Here is a 21,958-nt window from a genome sequence, read left to right as displayed (position 1 = left end):
CTAAAAACATTATCTATGTTGACTTCTTCCTAACAAATATTAATTGCTTTTAAAAAGCTACTTTTTCGTTCAATCTTGATCCTCAAAAATAAAAACCATTCATTCTCCAACTGAAAAATTTCAACCAGCATTTCCAAAACCTAAGTGAATAGCTAAATGCACATCAGCCTAGCCTCAATCCAGTGGACAGGTTAATGGATCTGCTAGTACAGCTTTTTACAGGAACCTCACCCAGTAATTTCTGCATCAAAGTCATAACTTCAAGCTGAACTCTTGCATACCCTTTGCATGCCAGTCTGCATTAAAGATTGCAGATAGGACACCTAGGTATGTTCTTTGACTTCATTCCGAGTATTAAAGACCTCTTTGACCTGTTGCCTGAAGTCAGATGCTGATGAATTGTTTGCAATTTTAATCTCTGAACTAGAGAGAAAGGAGCAATACTCAGACCTTTCAGATGAGGTTAAGTTGATCAAATACCCCACTCAAGGTGCGTTTCTTTGGCTGTGTCCCTTAAACTGCACGTAGGCTCTTTGGAAACCACAGCATTTATAATGGCTGTCCTGTAGGATTTGTAACTCAGTTTGACCTTAGATACTGGGTGTTGACCTGCAACATTAGTATTTCTGTATCATCATTATCTATCTGTTGGATCATCACATTTTCATCTAGACTGCAGATACATTTTCATTACAAGGACAAGGGGGAGGAGGGAATTTTTTCCTTTAAAAGAAACAGAACTCGAGTGAGGAGGATAAGTAAAGCCCACAAGCTGTTTTTGGATCAGGCTTGCTGCTCTGTAGCAAGGAGCTTTGTTGTACATCTGCAATCTATATACAATGCCAGTTTTAAAAAAAAAGAGAGAGAGGAAAAGCCTTTATTCAGAAATTTTGATACTGGCAAGAGGTTTCAAAAGTCCAAATAACCTTTTGGAGAGCTAACCTGTCTTCTGAGAAAAGCTTTTTCAGAGTGAAAAAGCACATACTAGTGTTTCTTAGCTTCAGAAGGCCATAACTTTGGAAAAGAAATAAAAGTGTTCCTCAGAGCACAGACTGAGAAGAGATTTGCGTGTTTATGTGTGTTTGCTTAGCTTGTTAGGCTGTGTCTCTGATACACAAGAGAACACATCTATCAAATATTTTTCCTTTTTTCCTTGCTTTTTCTCCACAAGATTTCACTACCATATTCCCATTCAAAGGGAGTTCTGAAGCCAAAAGTCAACCAGGGTTTTATTTTTTTCCATGAGTCAGCAACTGAAGGCAGGTCAACCTTCACGCAGATGGCCGTATCCTTGTAAATCATGGAGCTTTTAGCCTCTACCTCTTGGCCTTAGACTGGGAGCATGGAGGGAGAGAGATTGTTCCAGATGTCAAAAAAGGCACAGATGGAAGCGAAGAGGATAAAACCTGTTAAAGACAAATGCAGAAAGCGGGTTTCTCCAGCAGACTTTGATGGTTTTAAAATTCTGAGCTGGATCTTCCAGGGAAAGAGAAGTTGTTTTATCCCTTTCAGCTTACTAGGTGCACAATTATTTGCTCCCACATGGCCCACTCTCCACGTTTCAAACAAGTACGGAGGTCTGCCCGGAGCCAGCATAGCAGGGAACGCGGAAGGCGTGTCAGTCTGTGGAAGCCACGGTACACAAAGGGGTGGTGCAGGCAGCAGCATAGCCCCAGCCCTGCGGACTAGTCTTCTCATGAGGGATGAGCTAGGAGGGACCCCCCGAGTCCCTTGGCACCAGCACCTACATCACATCTGCAAGGAAGTTTCAAGCTAAATTGGTGGCCATCTGTGGTCACTTGAAATGTCCCAGAGTGCGTATTTTTTTGTGAGCAGTTTTGGTTTCAGTAGCCCTGTCGGCTTCTACTCTGAGAACAAAATGAATGTCTTGATTTTGCGGACATCTCTCTCCAGGACTTTTTTGTGTTTCTGTGCAGGCTTGTGAAATGGGCTGAAGCTGCTTCAGTAGAGCATGTTGGCTGCTGCTCAGGAGTGTGCTGGGGCTCTCAGTGCACAGGCAGTTTCTGATGACCTGCCACCACATGCTGACATTTGTGGTTGTTATTGTCATTCTCACCAGGAAGTGACAGATTTTTATGTAAGGTGGCAGGTCATTAAGTAACTCTGTCTTGGTTCAGTACCTTCATTTTTATGCTGTAGTGGTTGGATACTGTTACAGAGAAAAGGTTTCTTATGAATTAATGACATTGAAACAGAATCTTATAAAAGAACTGTGATACGCTGCATGACTGCACATTTTCTTTTTTTTCTTTTTTTAAGTCTGAGTCCCACTGATCCTTCAACGCTTCGGGTTTTGTTCAAGCTCACATAAGTTACTACATGTAGGATTATAAACTACAAATGGTGATATCTGCACATAATGACTCTATTTAAACAGCCAAAACAACTAAAAGGTTTTTATTCAGGAATCATATCTTTTCATATAAGATACTATATTATGGCTATAGAATTCAAAAGATAACAATAGAAGTTATTCTGCTTTATAGTTGTTTCTTTTTCAGAAATATCAATGAGAGCATTCTTAAGAGTTTGTGTGATATTAGAAGCCTACCATTTTTAAAACACAGATCAGACTCTGAGTTGATCAAGCTGAGCACTTCTTGCATCTGGTTGCTGAAGTGAGAGAAGCAACAGTTTTGAGCATGTTCCAATGGAGGAAGAGTGTTTGGAGATTAAACAGGAGCTGCCACAGACTTTTTAGGCTGCTGTGGAAAGAGCTAACCTAGCAAGGTTTTAATGAGGGCAAAAATCCAGCTCTGCAGTTGCTAGGGCTAGTCTAACGTTTCATCTCGTGCTTCTGGTAGACTGGATTCAGTCAGCCTCTTTGGGTGGAGGCATTGCCACTGCTCCTTTTCAATCAGAGGCAGCTTCAATTTACACCCTAGGTAACCTGCAGCTTCTCAAAATGTGCAATTAAATGGTGCTTGTGTCTCTCTCAGAGGCCTGATAAATATCAGGAGAAAGATAGACACTGCATGCAGCCTCTAATAAAAATGATGGCAAAATTTTATAATAAAGGGAAAGAAGTTTTTTCTCTTCAAATTGTATTGTTTTTGCAAAATAAGTGAGTGGGATACTTTACTGGCATGATACAAAATACAAGTAAAGTTTGTCTGAGCAGTTACAATCACTGAAATAGGAGTAGGTGTGTCTGGTGGTACTGTATTGGCTTTTTTTTTATATTGTTCACTTGAAAATTCGCAGCATTCAAAGGAAGATAGTAGGTTTGTTCATTTATTTGTTGGGTTAGAGAGTAGGCTCTGGTTCTCAAACACTTTTAATTACAGTTGAGTGAAATTTTTAATGTGAAACCTTTTTCAAGATGAATTCAGACTTAGAACTTTAAAACATTTCATATATACAAATCAGTTTCATAACTTGCTTTGAAATCATAAACTGCTTTAGTTACAAAGTTGCACAATATCTTTTCAAACAAAAATTTGATTTTGGCAATTGAAATAACTGCCTCGAAAGTCCCATCTCCTCCCCCTTTTTTAAAATTGCGAACCATGAGAATCAAAAGGAAATATACAGGTTTTGTAAAATGAAACTTTTTAACGGAACTGAAATAATAATTTCAAATTTTCCTTTGTGTGAAAATATCTGATTTACTTTCATTACAGATTGTAATGTTGTCTTGAGAAATTTGAAGTAGCCATGAACTGGAAATAGATTTGTCACCAGCTTTGCTGTTCCACACTGTGCTGTTTCCTGAGGCCCTTGATAGTATTAGTGCATTGCTTATTATCCTTTTGAGCAAACATTTTTCAACTCACATGTAATTGACACCACTATTTTTGTTCCTGCTTTCACTGGGTTGAATAAAAGGTTTAAAACTTGTAACTACTGTCTTAGAAAGGTATTGGAGAATTGTGGGGACTGCTCATTCAGAGCAAGACTTTCAGCTAATGTATTTCAGAAGGCTTGAGCTGGAAATAATGGCATTACACACATTCACACCCCTTGAGGATTTGACCATCAGATCCAGTCGTTAAACAGGTCTTAGCATATTTATCCTGCTTATGTCACAACTGGAATTGAAAATAGCTTTGGGTGAATTGAAAATAGCTTTGGGTAAATTGAACCATTAACTTTTTTCAGTTGTCAAAAGCTGCCTTTCATTTAGCTCAAAGTGTCTAAAAAAAAGAATAGCTAGAGCAGTCATCCACTCTGAAGCCTGACTTGATGAAAATGACATGATGGGGGCTTCCATCATGATGCTGATTCACAGATTTCCAGATCAGACATACTGATTTCAAGATTAAAACAAGATAGTTTGGGCTTTTTTCTTCCCTTCTCTTCCCCTTATTTGCCACCTAAGAAACTCAGCAAAAGGTCTGAAAATCTGGCTGGATTGTTCTGCATTAATCTCATTGCAAATCTGAGATAGAAATGACTGACACTGAAATTGGAATTTGGGAAGGGGCAAGATATGAATCTTGCTGCTATCTGTGCTGACTTCTTGAAATTAATAGGATCAAAAAGCAGAACAAAAATCAACAGAAGTTGTTCCATGAGAAGTAGAACTAGTTTAGTTGGGTTTATGATTTATGTGTGTCCTTTGTACTCTCCTACTTCCCATTCCTCCATCTTATGCTCTGTGGCCTCCCCAAAGACTAAAAAGCACATAGGAAAATTGAAGATACAGTCTGAAGGCTATGCCATCCCAGTAGGTTGTGTTGTAGCTGGACAGCAGGTTTAGAAGTTATCAGAGAGAGTTAATGAGGCTTAAAACCCACAGGGGCATCAGAGACAACTGCAATTGTGAAGATTAAATATGCTTATCTTATTATGGCAAAAGAAGACTAATACGATGCAAGTAGACTCGAAAAATTCAACCCAAATTTATAATATTAGGGGCAAGATTGTGCCACTTCTGCCGGTTGTGGAATGTACCTCAGTGCGTGAGCAGTCCCACCAGCAATCAGTAGGGCTGCTGAAGTACTAACGTAGCATCTCGCTTCAGATTAGATGGCAGAATTCCATTTCACAAATTATTAATCAAGACTTTCAAATTACTCCTTTAATGTTTGGCATATTTACTCTGCTTATAGCATTTCTAATGCACATATGTTGTATTGAATCATAATGTGTTGCTTCAGATATAGAATCATAGAATTGTTAAGGTTGGAAAAGACCTAAAAGATATCAAGTCCAACCATCGACCCAATAATATTTAAGATAATTCACATGTCTTCATGCCACTCAAGCTCACAGTTGAAATGGTTTCCGCCCAAGGTTGTGCAAATCTTGTATTTAGTATTCACGCTATTTGTATTCAAGCTTTACTTAACTCTACTGATAAATGGTTAAAGAGAAGATCCTTTTCTGTGCGTCTCTTCATTCCCATTTCTATCCTTTGCTGGAGCTCTGCAGGTGTGTTTCACATTCATGAGCATCTCAAACACGTCCGAGTTTGGCTTTTTTTCTAGCAAGTATCCTTTTCTTTGATCAAATCCACTAGTTCATTTCCCTTGAGCTGCTCTTTCAAATGCAGGATAATGTTTAATTTCAGGTAAAAACTATTTTAAGCAGAACAGGTTTCACAACTCATAAAACAGTTTTTGTTAAAGGTATTTTTTGTAAAAATATTTTTGACATGACTGAATTGCTGGGCTGTTATTAAAATGCTGTGTTTTGGAAACAGTGACATTTCCACATGGTCTCTTACACAGGCTCTGTATTTGTAATCAGTTGCTGCTTTTATAAATGGTATGCAATGCACAGGGGAGTGAGTTCGCATCCTTTTCTGTTCACGCACACTGGCCTGTGGACTATAAATGGAACAAAAGGATGAACTTCAATGGGCGCTTGCCACTTTGCAAGATAAATATGTGTTGATGAGTTAGAAGTTTGTTGATATGCCTGAAGTAGTTTAAATAAAGACTGTGCCACATATATTTTTCTTGTTATTTTTAGAAGTCCAGCTCCAGTGCGACCTGAAACTACGCCATCAACTGGCCCTACAGAAAAGCAGGAGATTAAAGTTTCTCGTGTGAGGAAGTTAACGAGGCAGTACAGTTTGTGAGTAACGTATAGCACTATCTTTATGTTTTTGCCTACTACAGCTGAAAATGAAGGGGGACGCTAATTATTGCTCTATCTATGCCTTCTGAAAGGCATGAGTGCAATTACATGATAATGATCTTATACTGATATTGTTTGTTTCATCACTGAGAATCATTAAGCTTTTAATATGAAATTAATTTGCTGTCCGTATGCAGTTGCTAACCCTTAGGCCCTCTGCCTTTTTCTGAGCTTATAGGTTAGGAATTAAAAACCTCTTTTCCACAAGAAATGTCAAAGACTAAGTGTGAACTGGAGCAAGCTGCTCTGTTTGCTTCATTACAAGCCCATTTGCAAAATGAGGAAAACAGTCCTTAGTGCTGAGTGGTCAAGCCGTGCTGTCAGTCATTCCCTCTCAGAAAGCGTACCCTTCCTCTCTCCCTCTCTCTCCATGATTTTGTCACATGCAGAAATTGCTGAGCCCGCTACAGCTACAGACAGCAAAGTTGGGTCTCTTAGTCCTGGCCAGAGTGATCTATGCCTGTGGGGCTTTGCCATCTCATTTACATATAATTCATCAAATTTGAGAGTCACTAGAGATGTAAGGTACTGAAGAGGTGTGGAAATCAGTTTGTTGATTTGTCCTTCATATGAAAGGACAGACAATGCCACCTGAAACTAGGGAAAAAAAGGGACAATGTCAACATAAACTTGTTAGTAAAAGAACACCAATGCCATAATGAAGAAAAAAAATGCATGCTTTCTACGTGGAATGGCAACTGATAGTCCCTCCAGCAATTTAACATTCTAGTGTCACGAAATATACAGCAACATTAGCAAAAGTTTTCCTTCTCTCCAAAAGGATTCTAATAAATATCAATATGTAGTTATTTTCTGTCTCACTATTAAGAACACTGGCTTTTGTTATGGAAAAGAAGGAACAATCTACATCACCAAAGCTGAAAAATTATTTAGGAGAAGAAACAGAAGAATGAATCAAGTTGAAACTAGGAGGAACATGAGCAATTAGCCAAACTGGTATTTGTCCAAGAGACCAAGACTAACATACAGGAACACACAGCCACAGCTTGGTTGGTAGGCCACATAATATACTGTCTTTTACTATACAACAACATCAACCAGTATGGTTTGAAAAAGAGAACGGAGATGGGAATTGACAACCCAAGCTGGGAAGAGAACCCAGCTTCCCTTACTGCCTGCTAATCCTGAAGGTAATGTGTGACAGGGAACTTGGCAGCGTTTGGTAGGAGCAATTTCCCAAGGCCTGAGTGAAGCCTGTTCAGTCACTCTGCCCACCATAGCTCAGACAGCAGTGTGGTGAACGAGACACCACTTCTACTACCTCTTTTTCTACAAGCCAGGGGAAGGAAATCTCCTACATATTTCAAGATGCATCTGATTTTTCAGATTTTTTTTTTTTTGCATTAATAGAAGGTGACAACCAAAGGAGAAGTATAGGTACTAGGACTTAGAATAATGAAAATAGGTACCTCAAGGGGTCATCCCTGAAGCAGAATCAGCTATTCCTAGAGCATTCTTGTCTGAGAAAGTGTTTAGCCAAACTGTTCTTAAAGGACAAAGAGGAAATCTTTGGGCCAGAGACTGAGCACCTCCCTTTTCTGTATGTGAAAAGTGAGCCAGTCCCCCAGAGCTGCTGAGCACCTGCAGAATGTGTGGCCCCACACCTGAGAATGGCACTGAGGAAAGGAGGAGAGGGTAAATGAAAACGAGTGAGAGGTTGTCCTAGAGAGAAGGGAAAGCATGCCTGGGGGGACGGGGGGGTAAGTATCACAGAGAATTCAGTAGTGTCTGGGAAGAGCAGAATTTGGGAAGGCAAGAGCTGAAGTGACGAATAGTGCAGTGGGAGGCAAGTGGAATGGAAAGGAGACTAGAGGCAGGGTTATGCAGTGGAAAAGGCAATGGTGTTATTACACCCATAGAGAGAAGTGACATTTAAACACTATATTTTTTTAAAAAATTATGTATTCATTTTGATTATGTATTCAGTTTTTGGTCAGTGAATTTTTGAGGAACCAGCTTTGAGCATGTCTTGCCCCCATGTGGATTTTCAGTTGTCCAGTGTTAGGCATGAGGAACAGCACCTCAAGTGCACATAAACACATCTAACCACAGGTGTCAGCTATGCTATGGCCATGTGTAGGGCTGAAGACTCCACAGTTAAAAATGTAGGCTGTCATTTTTTTTTTTTTGTAGACCTAAATTCTATTCAATTTAAATTATCTTGTGTCTGGATTGCAAATATGGGAAATGCAAAGAAATAGTGAAGAAGTATTGTGAAAGGAATACAGTGAAGGCAGCCAATTCTCAGACTTGTAGCTTGCATGCTAATAGCACTGATAAGACTGGACCCTAACCCTTAGTTTTGGTTCCCAGACACTACGAAACCTTTCTGAATGGGCAAGTTCTCGACAATTTTCCACTTCCTTGTGTGCAACAGAGCAGCTTTACCAGCAAGGATGGGGAGGGTGCCAGAGTATTCCTGCTGAGAGTGGGGAGCAAGGACTGAGAAAATGTCAGCTACATGTTTCCGAAAGAGAGATTAACTAGGTCAACAGCCCAACTCTGGCTTGTTGCATTAATAAAACATCTATTGAACAGGACCAAAAGATTTTGCATTTTCTTTCCAGCATAAAAACAATGTATTGTACATGCTCTGGTGCTGAATGCCATCCTTACCCAGAAGAAATAAAAAACGAAGAATGGAAAAGATAACATTAATCACCTTAGCTTCATATCATAATAAAAAAAACATTGCTATCACCTAAACAATCTGCCATAAGTCTGTGTACCCTGTATGTCATGTAGTTTTGAAGTGCTGTGTGGCCCAGGCATGCTACCTTCAAGCAGCACTAAACCAAGTACAGTTCTGTTCTGGAAGTGTCTGTCAAACTGGCGTGGCAGGCGTATGTGCACTGTGACTACCTATTGGTAGTTAAAATTGGTGCCGTTTTATGAACAGAAATCTTTTTTCTCATTATTTTTCCATGTGCTTTAAACTGTCAAGCTGTAGTCTTTCATTTTCACACATCATTCCCAGTAATAAAGGTTCTGTAGGCCAAATTGTGACTCTGTTTATCTCCATCCAATTGCAGTTAGCAATGGGAAACATCCTGACTCAGGGCTGACTGATCCCAATGATTTGTAGTCAATGGGGCTCTACAAAAGTAAATGAAAGTATAATATTCTCTGCTGGCTTTCATTTAGTGGTGACAGTAGGTGAGAGAGAAAGAGCTCAGCTTGAGTCTCCTTCTCTGGAGGTATTCAAAACCCACCTGGACGCGACACTGGGCAACCTGCTGTAGGTGAACCTGCTTTAACAGGAGGTTGGACTAGATGATCTTCAGAGGTCCCTTCTAACCCCAACCATTCTGTGAGATTCTGTGACGACCTAGAGCCCAAGGGAAGCGTGCAACCTGGTTTTAAATAAAATGTTTTCCCTGTAAACAGAATAAATGGGACAGGAAAAAGATACCCTCACAAGAATATTTCTAAAGAGCTCCTTTTTGAAGTCGATCGAAGTCCTTTAAACACAGTTTGAAAACAATAGCACAGACTAGCTGCATAGTGGGTGTCAAATCTCCCATTGGTCTAAAGCCAATGAAGCAGTAGGTGCCATGGATGGATCTAACCAGATCTGTTCTTATCAACACAGCCAGCCTCCATAGAAAAGGATAAACTCTAGAGTAATATCAAATCAGTTCGTTTATTCATATATACATACTCCATAGAAACGCTACTTGCACATCATACCCATAAGATTTCCATTTGCAGATGAGACTTACCTAGCCAATCAATTTTTGAGGAATCTTTAAAGCTTAAAAAGTCTAATTTACTTGAAAAGTTATCTGCATTACAGATGGAAGAGTAAACAGAACTTCACTCCAAAGCACTACAGCTGACATACAGGTTTCCAGTGCCTCTCCAGCACAAGTACGGTCAAAGTCCAGTGACATTTTCTAATGAGAAGATCTGTGTGCTTTTATCAACTGCAGTGATGAAGATGACCTTCCTCCAGCACTGGCAGCAGCAGCAGCAGCAGCATCAACACCTGTATCTTCAGCATCTCCCGGGTCACAGAAAACATGTACGCCACAGATGTCAGAAGGACAAACACAGGTTTCACCTGGTGGCAAGGTAATATGCAGAGATGAGCATACGTCAGTTTGGAGAGTGTTCAGGAAGGGTGGGAGGGAGTTGCATATAACATGGTTTCCTTAGATGGAGTAATTCTACATTTAGGAGTAGTTTTTAATGCAGAGTTGCAGTAATATGTTTAATCTGTTGTGTAAGGAAATATTTAGAGCCTGCTCCAAGACCCAACTAAAATAATAATAGTTTTTCATCAACATTAGGGGCCAGTGGGTCAGGATTAAATGAATATTTACCTTGATTTCAAAGGTGCATAATTTTGTTGTCTGTCTCTCCTGAGTCCTTAAAAAACATGGTGTGAAATTTGAAATCTCTTTGGCAATCTATGCTTTACGGAATTAAAAAAAAAAAATCAAAAACAACTAACAGAATTACAGAAATTAAATGTTTTTTTCAGTGCTGGGTTTCTTCTTTGCCTATAGAGTTCCACAGATGCTGGAAGTACATTTGCTTTGGAGCCAGGTGACCTCCTGATGGATTTCACAGAGGCCACACCTATGGTAAATAGTTTCAGTTTGCAACCAGGAAAATGTAAAAGTTTTCAGTAATTTGTCTGCAGCTAAAATGAATGGGATACTATGCAGTGTGTTGGATAGTGCACAGGAATAAAGTTTCCTTGATATTCGGTGATCCTGAGCATTCATCAAACTCAGCTCAGCATCTCTGAAAATCAGTCCCCATCAACAAACACTATGGCTGAGCTTTTGAATGTGGTTCTTTTTTTTTTTTTATCTTCTTTTTTTAGAGGTATGTGATTTGTATTTTTGACCAGCCAAGGAGACATGCTGGTCACACTGAAGTCAAAATGCCTCTTGACTTTGGTGATCTCAGGATTTCACCTCAGATTCCCAGCAGATTACTTGAAGGATCACAGTATGATCCTTAACTTTCTCCAAGCCTTCCTGCATTGCAAATAGCTCTAATGCTAGATAGCTCCTCTGCTGTCCAAAGCCATGTTTGCTTTCTTCTAGAAACCACGTTTGAAGCATATAAAAAGCATGACAGGGGCAGCACTATGTTTTTGGCATAAACATTTTTGTATTAAAGTACTTCTGTTGTGGGCATTGCTTTCACTAGATGGTTAGGTTCTTGTTTACAGTATTGGATAGGTGCTGTGGGGATGTGTGTTTAGTTTCAGAGACAGTACGGGACCTGTCTCTAAATAACTGCTTGTGTCCTGTTACCACTGGATGAGAGACGTGGCTTCCCCTGCAAGTCTGGTGAAGTAAAGGCTTATCCCTTCTAGGCCCCTCCCTGCTTGCAGAAGGGATGTGAATATTCAGCCATGGCTTTTTGGCTTCAGAGGCACATTGAGGTGGGCACGGGGTGTACTATGCCTAGAGACTTGCTGCTGTGGATGGGAAGACAGGTTTGATGCAGGGGACTGGGCGGGAGCTAGGGAGCAGCTGAGACTGTCACTGATATACTGCAGTTTGGGAATGGACAGCGGCCCTAGAAGGATAGAGAGATCTGCACAGCTGTTCTCTCTCATGCAGGTTTGAGCCTGTGGGATTGTTTCTTCACAAAATCCTTCAGGGCACTTGACGGTCCCTCTGTAACTTCAGGAGGTTCAGTAAGAATGTTTTTCACCTGCCATCAAAGTGCTATTGGCACCCACCCTGTTCCTGCTGATCCCCTTCTTATCTTTGCCCTTTAACCTGGCTCAGCTGAACAGTTCTTGCGCCCCAAGACTTTTACAGTGCAGATGTTGAATCTCTGAACTGCAGCAAATTGAAATTTAAGGGGCCCTCTATCTCCTTGAGCACCTAGGTCTCCTTGGTGGGAGAACTGTTCCAGCACTAGCATCTGCAATGACAGTGCTTACTTCTCCTGCATCCACCACATAGGAGGGGCCTTCTTTTGCACCTGAAAATACCATTGCAGACTGAGGAGCATCTATGGAAATTAGAAGGTTTACCTGAAACCTTTAAGTTGAACACACACACCCTCCCACCCCATACATTTCTGGGGGAAGAGAAAATTAAAAGGGAGCAAAGGAAAGAGAGAAAGAGGTGGAGCATTCTGCAGCCTTTGTCTGTAGTTTGGGTTGACAAGACACAGGCAGACTGAAACTACCTGAAAAGAGGCTGTAGCGAGGTGGGTGTCAGTCTCTTCTCCCAAGTAACAAGCAACAGGACGAGAGGGAATGGCCTCAAGTTGCGCCAGGGAAGGTTTAGATTGGATATTAGGAAAAATTTCTTCACCAAAATGGTTATCTAGCACTGGAGCAGGCTGCCCAGGGAAGTGGTTGAGTCGCCATCCCTGGAGGTATTTAAAAGACGTGTAGATGTGGTACTTAGGGACATGGTTTAGTGGTGGACTTGGCAGTGCTAGGTTATCGGTTGGACTCGATGATCTTAAGAGTCCAACCTAAATGATTCTGTGATTCTGTATAGGTTAGATTGTCCTTCTCTGTATTAATAACGTGTTTTTGCCTAAACTGTAAGTGATTATCCTTTGGAGTTTACTAACAGATTTCTTATTCTAAAAACCATTATACCATATCTTACTGTATTAAGCAGAATTTTTAAAAATGAGTCGTGGAGACTTTAGCAACTGACCTGCTCTAGATAACATAGGTTTGATTTTTGTTTCCATTTAATAAAGTCAGCATTACACGCTTTTCATTTTCCAGCTGAGGATACAGGCTTTTTTCCTTAAATATTTCACCCAATTACGCTTTCTCGTTCCCTACCCTGCCATCCGCTGACATAATTTATCACGCTGTATGTTCATAAACTAACCTTCCATGACTTTCTTGGTTTTAATATCTTGGAGAGCAGGTACTGCAAAGCATCAATCAACCCTTTTTGTTTTGTTTAACATCTATAAAGGTCAACTTGTTCTCTACAGAGCAGTTATTGTTTACAGACCTTTCTCTGCAGTTTCACTGGCTACAGGCTGCTCTCAGTTGAGGTTTGAATGATAAGTTTACTCTTCAGGGGGAGAGGCTCCAAACAAAAGCAAGCTAAGGGGAAATGCATAACTTTGAGCCAGTCTGATTATTTAATAATTCTGTTGTGATAACATGTGCTGTCATTTGAGGGTCAAGATCATGTACAGCTTAGCGTCGTGTTACTGTCAAGTCAGTGGTAGTATGCTGGTTTTGCATGCTGTGACCTGGCCCTTGGGAAGTTGCTTGTTAATTGCACCCATTTGTTTCACATTCGGTGACAGGTACAATATGTAAAGGGGTCATTCATGCTGCCTGATTTGGGGTATTTGCCTGAGGTGATAGGGTTGGAAGTTCAGGTTCCTGCACAGTCAGGGGATTTCCTGCAGAGGGACATTCAAACAGCTGTCTTCTCTTTGTCATCTGGACTAGAGAGACTAAGGCACCTAAACTGGGCGCCTAAATTGGACACCTAAAATCAACTTTTTTTTTTCATTTTGGTCATGATACATGCTGCCAAACTTCCCCAGTTCACTGGAGAGCTGTTAATTTGAAGGAGTTTCAGTCATCCTTCCTTCTCTTCTATAACATTGCTGGCAGAGAGTGATTAATAGTCACTGACTCAGCTGCATGATCTTTGTTGTTCAGTGTCTAATCATTGATGCTTCTTGATGGCGTTGGGTTTTATCCATGTTTTGCCACTGTTGCCCATATAGTGGAAGCTTTAATACATGCTGAGAGTTACAGTTAGAAATGGAGCTCACAAAACCAAATTAACTTATAAAAATGGAAGGATTAGTGAATGGATTGGATTAATAGAATTCATCCAGGATGCCATGCAGGGATCAGAGCAGTCAAATTTGTCCACTTGATCAGCCTGGAGGAACTGCTGTGATACATACAAGAACCAGCTGAGCTCTAATGGTCACTTAGTCACCAATACTTAGACTCCCAGTAAGAGCAAGGCAATTGTGAGGCAGACTGATTTCAGGAAATCATTTTGCAGGAGAAATAATGTACAATTACTAATGCAAATGCAGATTGCCTAGAAGGAAACGTATCCTTTTCTGCTCTGCAATCCTCAAACCATGTGGTTTATGCACACTTCTATTCATTTTTCAAGCAAATCGTACAATTAATTGACTACAACACATTACTTGCTGTCCTTAAAATCATTATAACATGTGCAGAAGAAAATCCCTATCTTTTTATACCACTCCATTGTGACTTTGAGCACTGTACCTGGCTTGTATGTAAACAAGATTCAATCCCTCCTGCTTCTGTGTTTCAGAAAAGAACTGGATTAAAAAAAAATATAGCATTATATATGAAGAATTATAGTATCACATTATGAGCATCCTGATTGTTGTTTATTAAAATTAGTTTTATCAGTGTAGTAGGCTCTTTCTGCCACCAGTCTCCCCCCCATCCCCTTTGTGTTTCTAGCTTTTATGGAACTAGAAATCAAAGCTTGAGCTTCAAGCTATTCTGTTCCAGCTTAGAATCAGTATGATTTGTGACATGGGTATGAATGCAGAGCTTTCTTGTTTAATTACAGAAAGCTCAGTCCTAAGACCCTGAATGAATGTAACACCTGCTACACGATGCTGACAAATACCCTCTCAAGCAAGAGAGAAAGATGGTGTGCGCAAACTCTGGTTTGACCTGATGGAGTAGGACAAAAGCAATAAGAATGAACAGTTTTCTATACAAAATGTAGCCATTCCTAAACTTGGACTAAAGTTTATAATGCAAGGTGGATGGCCTAGAACTAAATCATGATCACATCTGAAGAGATATCAAAGAGCACTGATTTACAGCTGGCTATATACTTGCAAACTATAGGTGTTCTTATTTCATGCTGTATCAAGTGACTAAATTTCTAGAGCTTCACCTGCCATCTATTGGTGGAAAACAGGAAGTAGAAAATTATTTGCCTTTTCAAAACTTGAGATACAACATTTAAGAGGTTTAAATTATCAATATGATAGTTTAAAAAATGAAAAATAAATGGTCTTCAGTGTAAAACTAGATATTTTTATTTAGGATGAGTTGGAAACACATATTTCTATTTCGGTAACAGCATTACTAGTGTATGCAATCCTATTCATTGTAAGCGATCTCACTGAGTCTGAAAGAGTACAGAATTCGATGCATTAGCCTCTACCATTTTGGAAACAAAGTGAAGGCAACCAGGTCAAAAGCCAGTCATCTCAGGGTGAAGCTGTGAGAAGTATTAGTATCTTGATGGAGGCAATAAAACATCCTTGCAAACTCTCAGTAGATAGCTATATTGAGCAAAGGGTAGCGAACAGAGGAGAATGAGTAAAGAATCTTTTAATTCCACTCCCCTTTAACGTTTGTTATATTGATAAAGAAGAGTTGATTGGATTTTTAGTTGTTAAATTTTTATGACACTTTTGCAAGCTTGTAATAAGCCAAATAACAGAGTGGGAAATGAGTTCGGTATTTCTTGACTTCATTTTGAAGAACTTTTGCTACGCAAAGCAATTTTTCAATGGAAGACAGGCAAATGTATCAAACTCTAATACCTCCATAACCAGTCCTTTTGGCACTGAATTCTAAACAAAAGCAGCTATAATGTAATTCAAGGCTAATATTTTATAAGAGCATTAGATAGCATGTATCTACCATCTTAACTGGCTGAAAGTATGTATCAAGTATCTCTGTGTGCCCCAGAGGTCTTTAAAACATCTCGGTCAGAGACAAATTTATAAATGCTTTATTTGTGGTAAACTATATACTGAAGATAAAATAAGTCTTCTCAAAAAACTTATGAAGGCTGTGTGATATATTTCCAAATTGAAGCTTGCTTCTTTTACGTCTTCATAACAAAAAAAAAAAAAAACAAAAAAAGATTTCTTAGTACAAGATGAATTGGAAGCAATAACTATGACCTGTATTCAAAGGAGAATGTACAAAAATACTATTTTCCAAGCCAGCTTCTCAATTAACAGTATTTGCACATTCAAGCTTACACGCAATGGCCAGTTATGAGCAAAAGAATTTGCACAAACAGTTTGTTATTTGTGTAGATAAGAACCAAAAGCAGAAAGCAACATGTGAAATGTACAGTTATGCCCAGTTTCAAATTCATGCCCTTTAACTCCATATTAAAATAAGAAAAAGCAAAGAGCAGCAATTGCTAAAGCAAACAACTTTAATACAAAAAACTTATAGCAACAGGCAATAAATCTAGTTCCGTATGAACTCAAGGAATACTCTAAATTTTCTGAGATTGCAAAGGACTGTTTTTTCTGCTGCAAGAAAACAGCATGAACTAGATAAGAACACAGTTCGAAGGGGTGCACTGTAATGCCCAGTCAAATTGAGTGTGAGACATTTGACTGGGGGTTTGCAGGAAGTGCCCAGTGCTGCATGCTGTGCAAGGCTCCTGGGAGCACACAGTTCGAATCAAGTAAATGCAAATTGCCTGAGCATCATTTAGGCTATATAAAGCATGCTAATAACTAGCGAGGGGACTTAGCACATTTAAAAACAATCACGACACTTGGGCAGCCAGAATAATGGGTGAATACATTTTGGATTGGTCTTTCACATTCCCTGATAGCTGCTTCTTATGGTCTGCACACGTAAAGCATTATAAACAGGACTTGCAACTAATATGTAGCTCTGCATGTTCAAGCACAGGGCTTTATTGGTGGATGCCAGTCTCATAAGCAGTCTATTGAATTACTAATATGCAGGAAAACTGAGTGTCAGGCTCAGAGACTGCCTCTTGGATCTTAGTTTAGCGTTCACTAAAAAATTTAAAACTCTGACTGCTACTCACCTGTTTGGGGATTTGCTCCCATTCATCCATTATAGAAGGTCACACAGACTCAGTGAGAAAACAAAATGAGAGAATGCTAAAAGATGAACTGTAAACAACTAGATTTATTTTTTATTTTGCCTCTACTTTAAGTGATTTAAATTCATTGGCTCAATGAATGTTTTTTTCCCATTATCTGTATGCTGAGCAGAAGAACAACTCGGTGCGCTCTGTAAATGTATGACAGATGATTCAACACTTCCCTATTTCTTTAACTAATTGAAAGCAAATTCTGCAAGAAATAAAAAGATCTGCAAGGTGAAATCCATTGCTGACCTTGCACCAGTGGACACCATGATAAATTGCGTACGATGTGTATATGAGCAGGAAAAGGTACCAGAAAGAGGGGAAGGTGTTAAGTGGAAAAAAAGTGCAGGCATGTGATGCTGCACTGTGCCTTCTCTGTATCTTCTAATTCACTGCTTTTAAATAATGAATAGCCCACTGGCTAACTTTTTTTAAAACTTGAGATGAAGCCAAGGGTGGAATGTCAGAAGGTAGTTTGGCTCAAGAGGGCATAAGCTTTTCCCTGGAGAGGTGATAAATTCTGCCACGTAAAATTATTTTTACTCACCTCTGTACACTTTAAGATGCTGTCTTAACCATCCTCTGGCATTCCATGTGCCTGCCCCATGCCTGCAGAAATTACAAAATAAGCAAACGCTAATCCATAAATCTGTTTTCTGCCAGATCATGCAAGCAGAGCTGGTCCTGGAACTTAAAACTTTGGCTGGACTCCATAGCAGGCCTGCCACATGGTGGGAGCTCATTTGAGAAGTCATTTACACCAGAAGACTGGTGGGTCTTCTACTACCTGTGTGCCTGCAGGGAGATAAGAGTCAGAAAATAGCTTGGAGAACCACTAGTGCTCTGTAACTAAAGTCTGTGAGGTTGTTACATGGTGGCAGGATGTTTGCTGTGCCTGTACAGTGGGTGGTTTGATGGTCATTTACAGACTTGCCTATGAAGCTGGAGGCTTCAGGTTATGGTGTCACAACTGTACATGTAGGTCTTTCTGTAGGTGGGTGCTGGATGGTTTCATCTGTCCCAGTTTCCTTAGTGGGGCTGTGACAGGAGCTGGGTCACTGATCCACCTGAACACTAACCCCACAAACAAAATTATTTGGCTTTAGGTCAAATCATCTGTGAAACCCTGGGGTTTCACAGACGGTTCTCCTGAGGACTGTGAGAGAGATAAAGTACATTTACAAGCAGTGTAGTTTCTGGAGTAGAACTCCAAATGGGTCTACTGTGGCTGTTGAAGTAACTTTAAAATGAAGTTTGATCAATTTATGAGAGGGAGTCTAGGATGTGCTTGACTGCAATAACTGTGACTTGAGGCCAACTGACAGGCAAGATCCTAGGGAGACTGCTCCCTAACGATGCAGAGCATCTGAAACTGCCAAACCCCATAGACAGGCCAGTGCAAGATTGTCTGTGTTCTTCCCTTTTTGTGTAATTAGTGCAATAACCATTTTTAGTCCAAAGCTTTTCTAAGTGCTTCTGAAGCGATATAGATTGCCACCACTTCAGCAGTGGTTAGAAAAGTCAGAAAACTTGAGGATCATAAACATTATTGTAGCTTAGGGAAAAAAAGAAGAAGTTACCTGCAATCCCTTTCTCCTGCCTCCTCATTAAAACCGTGATCATTCCATGACAATAGCAGTCTTCTCTTTTGCTTGAAATCAACATCAGAGTAAGTGAAGGGGATCAAGAACATACAAGCAAATAGATTGTAAACTGGCTGACATCTACCTCCTGCTGCAAGCTGAGAAGGAAATCTTTAGCAAATCTTTCAGAACCCACGTATTGTTGTAAATCAGCTCTGATATGTTCAATCATACTTTTGCTCAATATCTCTTTTTTATTTCAGATTATTGCTTTACTTTTCAAGTGAATGTGTTTCATGTCCTTATCAGCAGTAAGCAGGTGTAACATCCACCTAAGAGGAATAAAAGTGAGCAATAGGTAGACAGGGCTTTTCAGACATAGAGCATCAACTTTTGGATGTGCTGGCTGGGTCTCCTTTTCCACTCTAGAGTAATCGATGTAACAGAAAAATGTTCAGCTTCTGTTCAAAAGCCTACTTGAAACTAGGTGTATCTATTTATGTTTGCTCTCAATGAGATAAGTATAGTGATGAAGCTGTTATGTCTCAAAGTGTTTTGATAAAGGCATATTAATCACCTTTCCTTTGGCCTGGAAAGTACATAATTCCTTTTGTCTCAGCAGATGTGAAGTTCATAATCTCTCTTCCTCACTGTGATTAGTGACAATTCCATTTAGACTCCAATGAGTAACTATTGTCTGTTTGTTTTCTTTCCAACCCACTAATGAATTGATAAATGTGTAATTCTAATTCACATTTTTCCAGTGTGATAGCAAGTGTGATGCTAACTGCTTGGCTTTTCTGTGGAATTTCAATTGAATGCCTCCAGGCTCCAAAAGAAAATGGAAACATCTGCTTTCCAAGCTGTTTTTTGACTGGCTGGGTGATTCAACTTGTAAAACCAGCAAAAAGAGCAAGTAAACTTTCTTTTTATTTACGACTCAATTGAATAATCAGAACTGATAGGAAATCTTTCTTCTTCTTCTTTGATTAAAGTAAAATCTGGTTATCTACATTTTCTTTCAAAAGCCTGCATTTTGGAAAACATCCTTAACCAAATGTTAGAGAGGGGTAAGAAGGGTAGAGAGAAGGATCAAGCCAGTTTGAAATGTTTTCGTTTTAGCAGTTGTGAAGTGTTTCAGTTTCAAGTAGTGTTTGTTAATGAATTTCAATGAACTCATGTGTCCAACCAAAACTTCGTCATTTCTAAATTAGGCACTAAAAAGTCCTCTGACAAAATGCTGAGTGAAACCATTTTAAAATATATTTTTTTAAATATAGAGAAAATTGAATCAGCACCGATTCAGTTTGAACAAATAGGCATTTTCTGATGAGAATTCCTAAGCAATTCCAGCAGCAGTCTCTTCTGATGAACTAGAAGTGGTACCTAAGTTACCAGAGATTTTCTCTGGTGGCCTATCTACTAATTCGTCTTCTGCTTTTTAATTTGTTGTAGTCTGTCTACTAGCAAGCAAAAATGAAACAGAGACCCAGTCATTGGCTTGTGAGATTTACATCAGGACAGATCTTTTGCTTTGACTTTGTACAGAGCCTAGCCAAGTCTTATAACTCAGAGGAATGGCAATAGTAGAAATAACCAGTAAGTTGAACTGCTAAATTGAAGTTTGCATGAAACTCAGCACGTCTGTGGTAATTCCACAGTTTCTGTGCCTTGCCCCAAATGTTGTTGATCATAGAGGAAAACTGTAATTTAATTGTGGAAGGAAGAGAACAGGAGTTGCTTAATTCCAGCTAATCAACTATCATGGTAACTGGATTAAAAACCACTGAACTCAGTAGAAAGGTTCCTCTTCTGTTCATTACCCCTTGTATCACCCTCTGAAAAACAAAATGCTAAACTGTTTTGGGCTGAAGAAGAAAATTTCTGCAGAGGTAGATGTCCTGTACATCCAATTTAAACCTGATAACTAGAAAACAGTTCTTTCATACTCCTTAAAGTTATTCCTTGGAATTTGGCCACAAAACCATTGCTATGGAAGAACTGTGGATTGATGGCTTGCTCTATGGCATGGCATTCATCTCATATTCAGCAACCCAAGACCAAACCCCCACACCCTCTAGGAGGAACAGCCAGTGAGGTCAGGAAAGTGAACCTCACTCATTTAGCAAGTTAATGTCATTTATTGTTCCTCCGCCAAAAAGTTGGCTAGAGTCTTGCAAGTGCTCTGATGCTGTGGACCATCACCTGGCCACTTCTGGCAGTGACAGATATTACCAGGACGGATTTTGATGAAGGAGCTGCCCATGCCATCTGGCACACACACCAAGCCATGTGCACATGCTCTGCTGAGAACCCTGTTGGCAGTGCTGGAGATGGGAAATTGTGTGCCAAGTACAGTGGGCTTCTGACCACTTGAATTTGTGCACAATTTGGCACTCGTCTCATGCTGCATCCGACTTGAGCAAGCTGTCAAAATCAATAACTGTGAAGCTTAAGTGCTCACATCCAGATACGCTGCCTGTGTTTGCTTCAGTGGCTGAACTGCCCAGATTTCAGAGAAAGCTTGTTCTCTTCAAAATGTCTGTGGTCAGCAGAGCCCATGTTTGTGTGTGCTTCTAAAGTGATTATGCCCTCCAGATTTCTCCTGTCTTGCTGCCAGTGCTTTGGAAAATGGGTTGAAGAAACTGTGCTTTCTCCTTTCTTCCTCACTGAGAACAGGGGCACTGAGGCAGTGTGGTAAAGTCTTTTCTTCACATCTACAGTGTGGCTGAAGTGGGCATATACCTGCACCAAGGACAGTTAGTTCCCAAGCTCATAGAGAGCACACTCAAAAAGCAGCAGGCGCAGGATTACAAAACACAAAAACACGCCAAAACCCAAAACCCAACAACAAATCAGAATGACGCTCCCCCTCTCAAGAAAACAGAGCACCTTGGCTCTTAGCCTTCATCTATCCCAGGGCTCTTGGGGAGAGAGTTAAAAGTAATCTCTGTAAGCCCCCTCATTGTTCCCCATTTATGAAGTTGACAGGACCAGTTTCTGCTCCTCTTACATTTTAGAAAGACTTCAGGGTTTTTCTGAATCGAATGAGTTAACTATAAACTTCCCAGGGACTGTAACATCAGCAGAGGTTGCCAGACAACAGTGTGTTTTGGCCTCCTCCACATGGTGCTGGGAAGGGGCCTTGGAAGCAGCAGTCCTGGAAATGTGCCTCGCAGGAAATCCCCAGCTCCCAGTTTGGCTTCCCTGTGAACTCCTGCTGGGATGGGCAGGAAGTCACTGACTGGGGACCAGGATCTGCCTGTGACATTTTATTCACAGTGTATTTATCCCCCTGAAGAAGTGCCACAAGCAGACCTCCAAGGAGAGGACTGTCATTGTTTGGCCCCTCTCTCACTTCCCTTTTCTGGTCCCGTTCACTGC

At 40.1% G+C, this 21,958-nt stretch overlaps 1 protein-coding gene across 1 annotated transcript in view; it reads left to right on the top strand.

The window, feature by feature from the left end:
* EPB41L4B (erythrocyte membrane protein band 4.1 like 4B) overlaps nucleotides 1–21,958 on the top strand; it is a 186,699-nt gene that overhangs the window by 145,831 nt on the left and 18,910 nt on the right. The window contains exons 21-23 of the mRNA XM_068396115.1: nucleotides 5,941–6,045; nucleotides 10,062–10,203; nucleotides 10,641–10,718. Of these exons, the coding sequence (XP_068252216.1) occupies nucleotides 5,941–6,045; nucleotides 10,062–10,203; nucleotides 10,641–10,718 (325 nt within the window). The remainder of the gene's footprint in view (nucleotides 1–5,940; nucleotides 6,046–10,061; nucleotides 10,204–10,640; nucleotides 10,719–21,958) is intronic.

Source organism: Nyctibius grandis, chromosome 3 (assembly GCF_013368605.1).
Source record: "Nyctibius grandis isolate bNycGra1 chromosome 3, bNycGra1.pri, whole genome shotgun sequence".
Lineage (NCBI taxonomy): Eukaryota > Metazoa > Chordata > Aves > Nyctibiiformes > Nyctibiidae > Nyctibius > Nyctibius grandis.
Note: the sequence above shows the minus strand (reverse complement) of the source record. Positions and strands in the feature narration are given on the sequence as shown.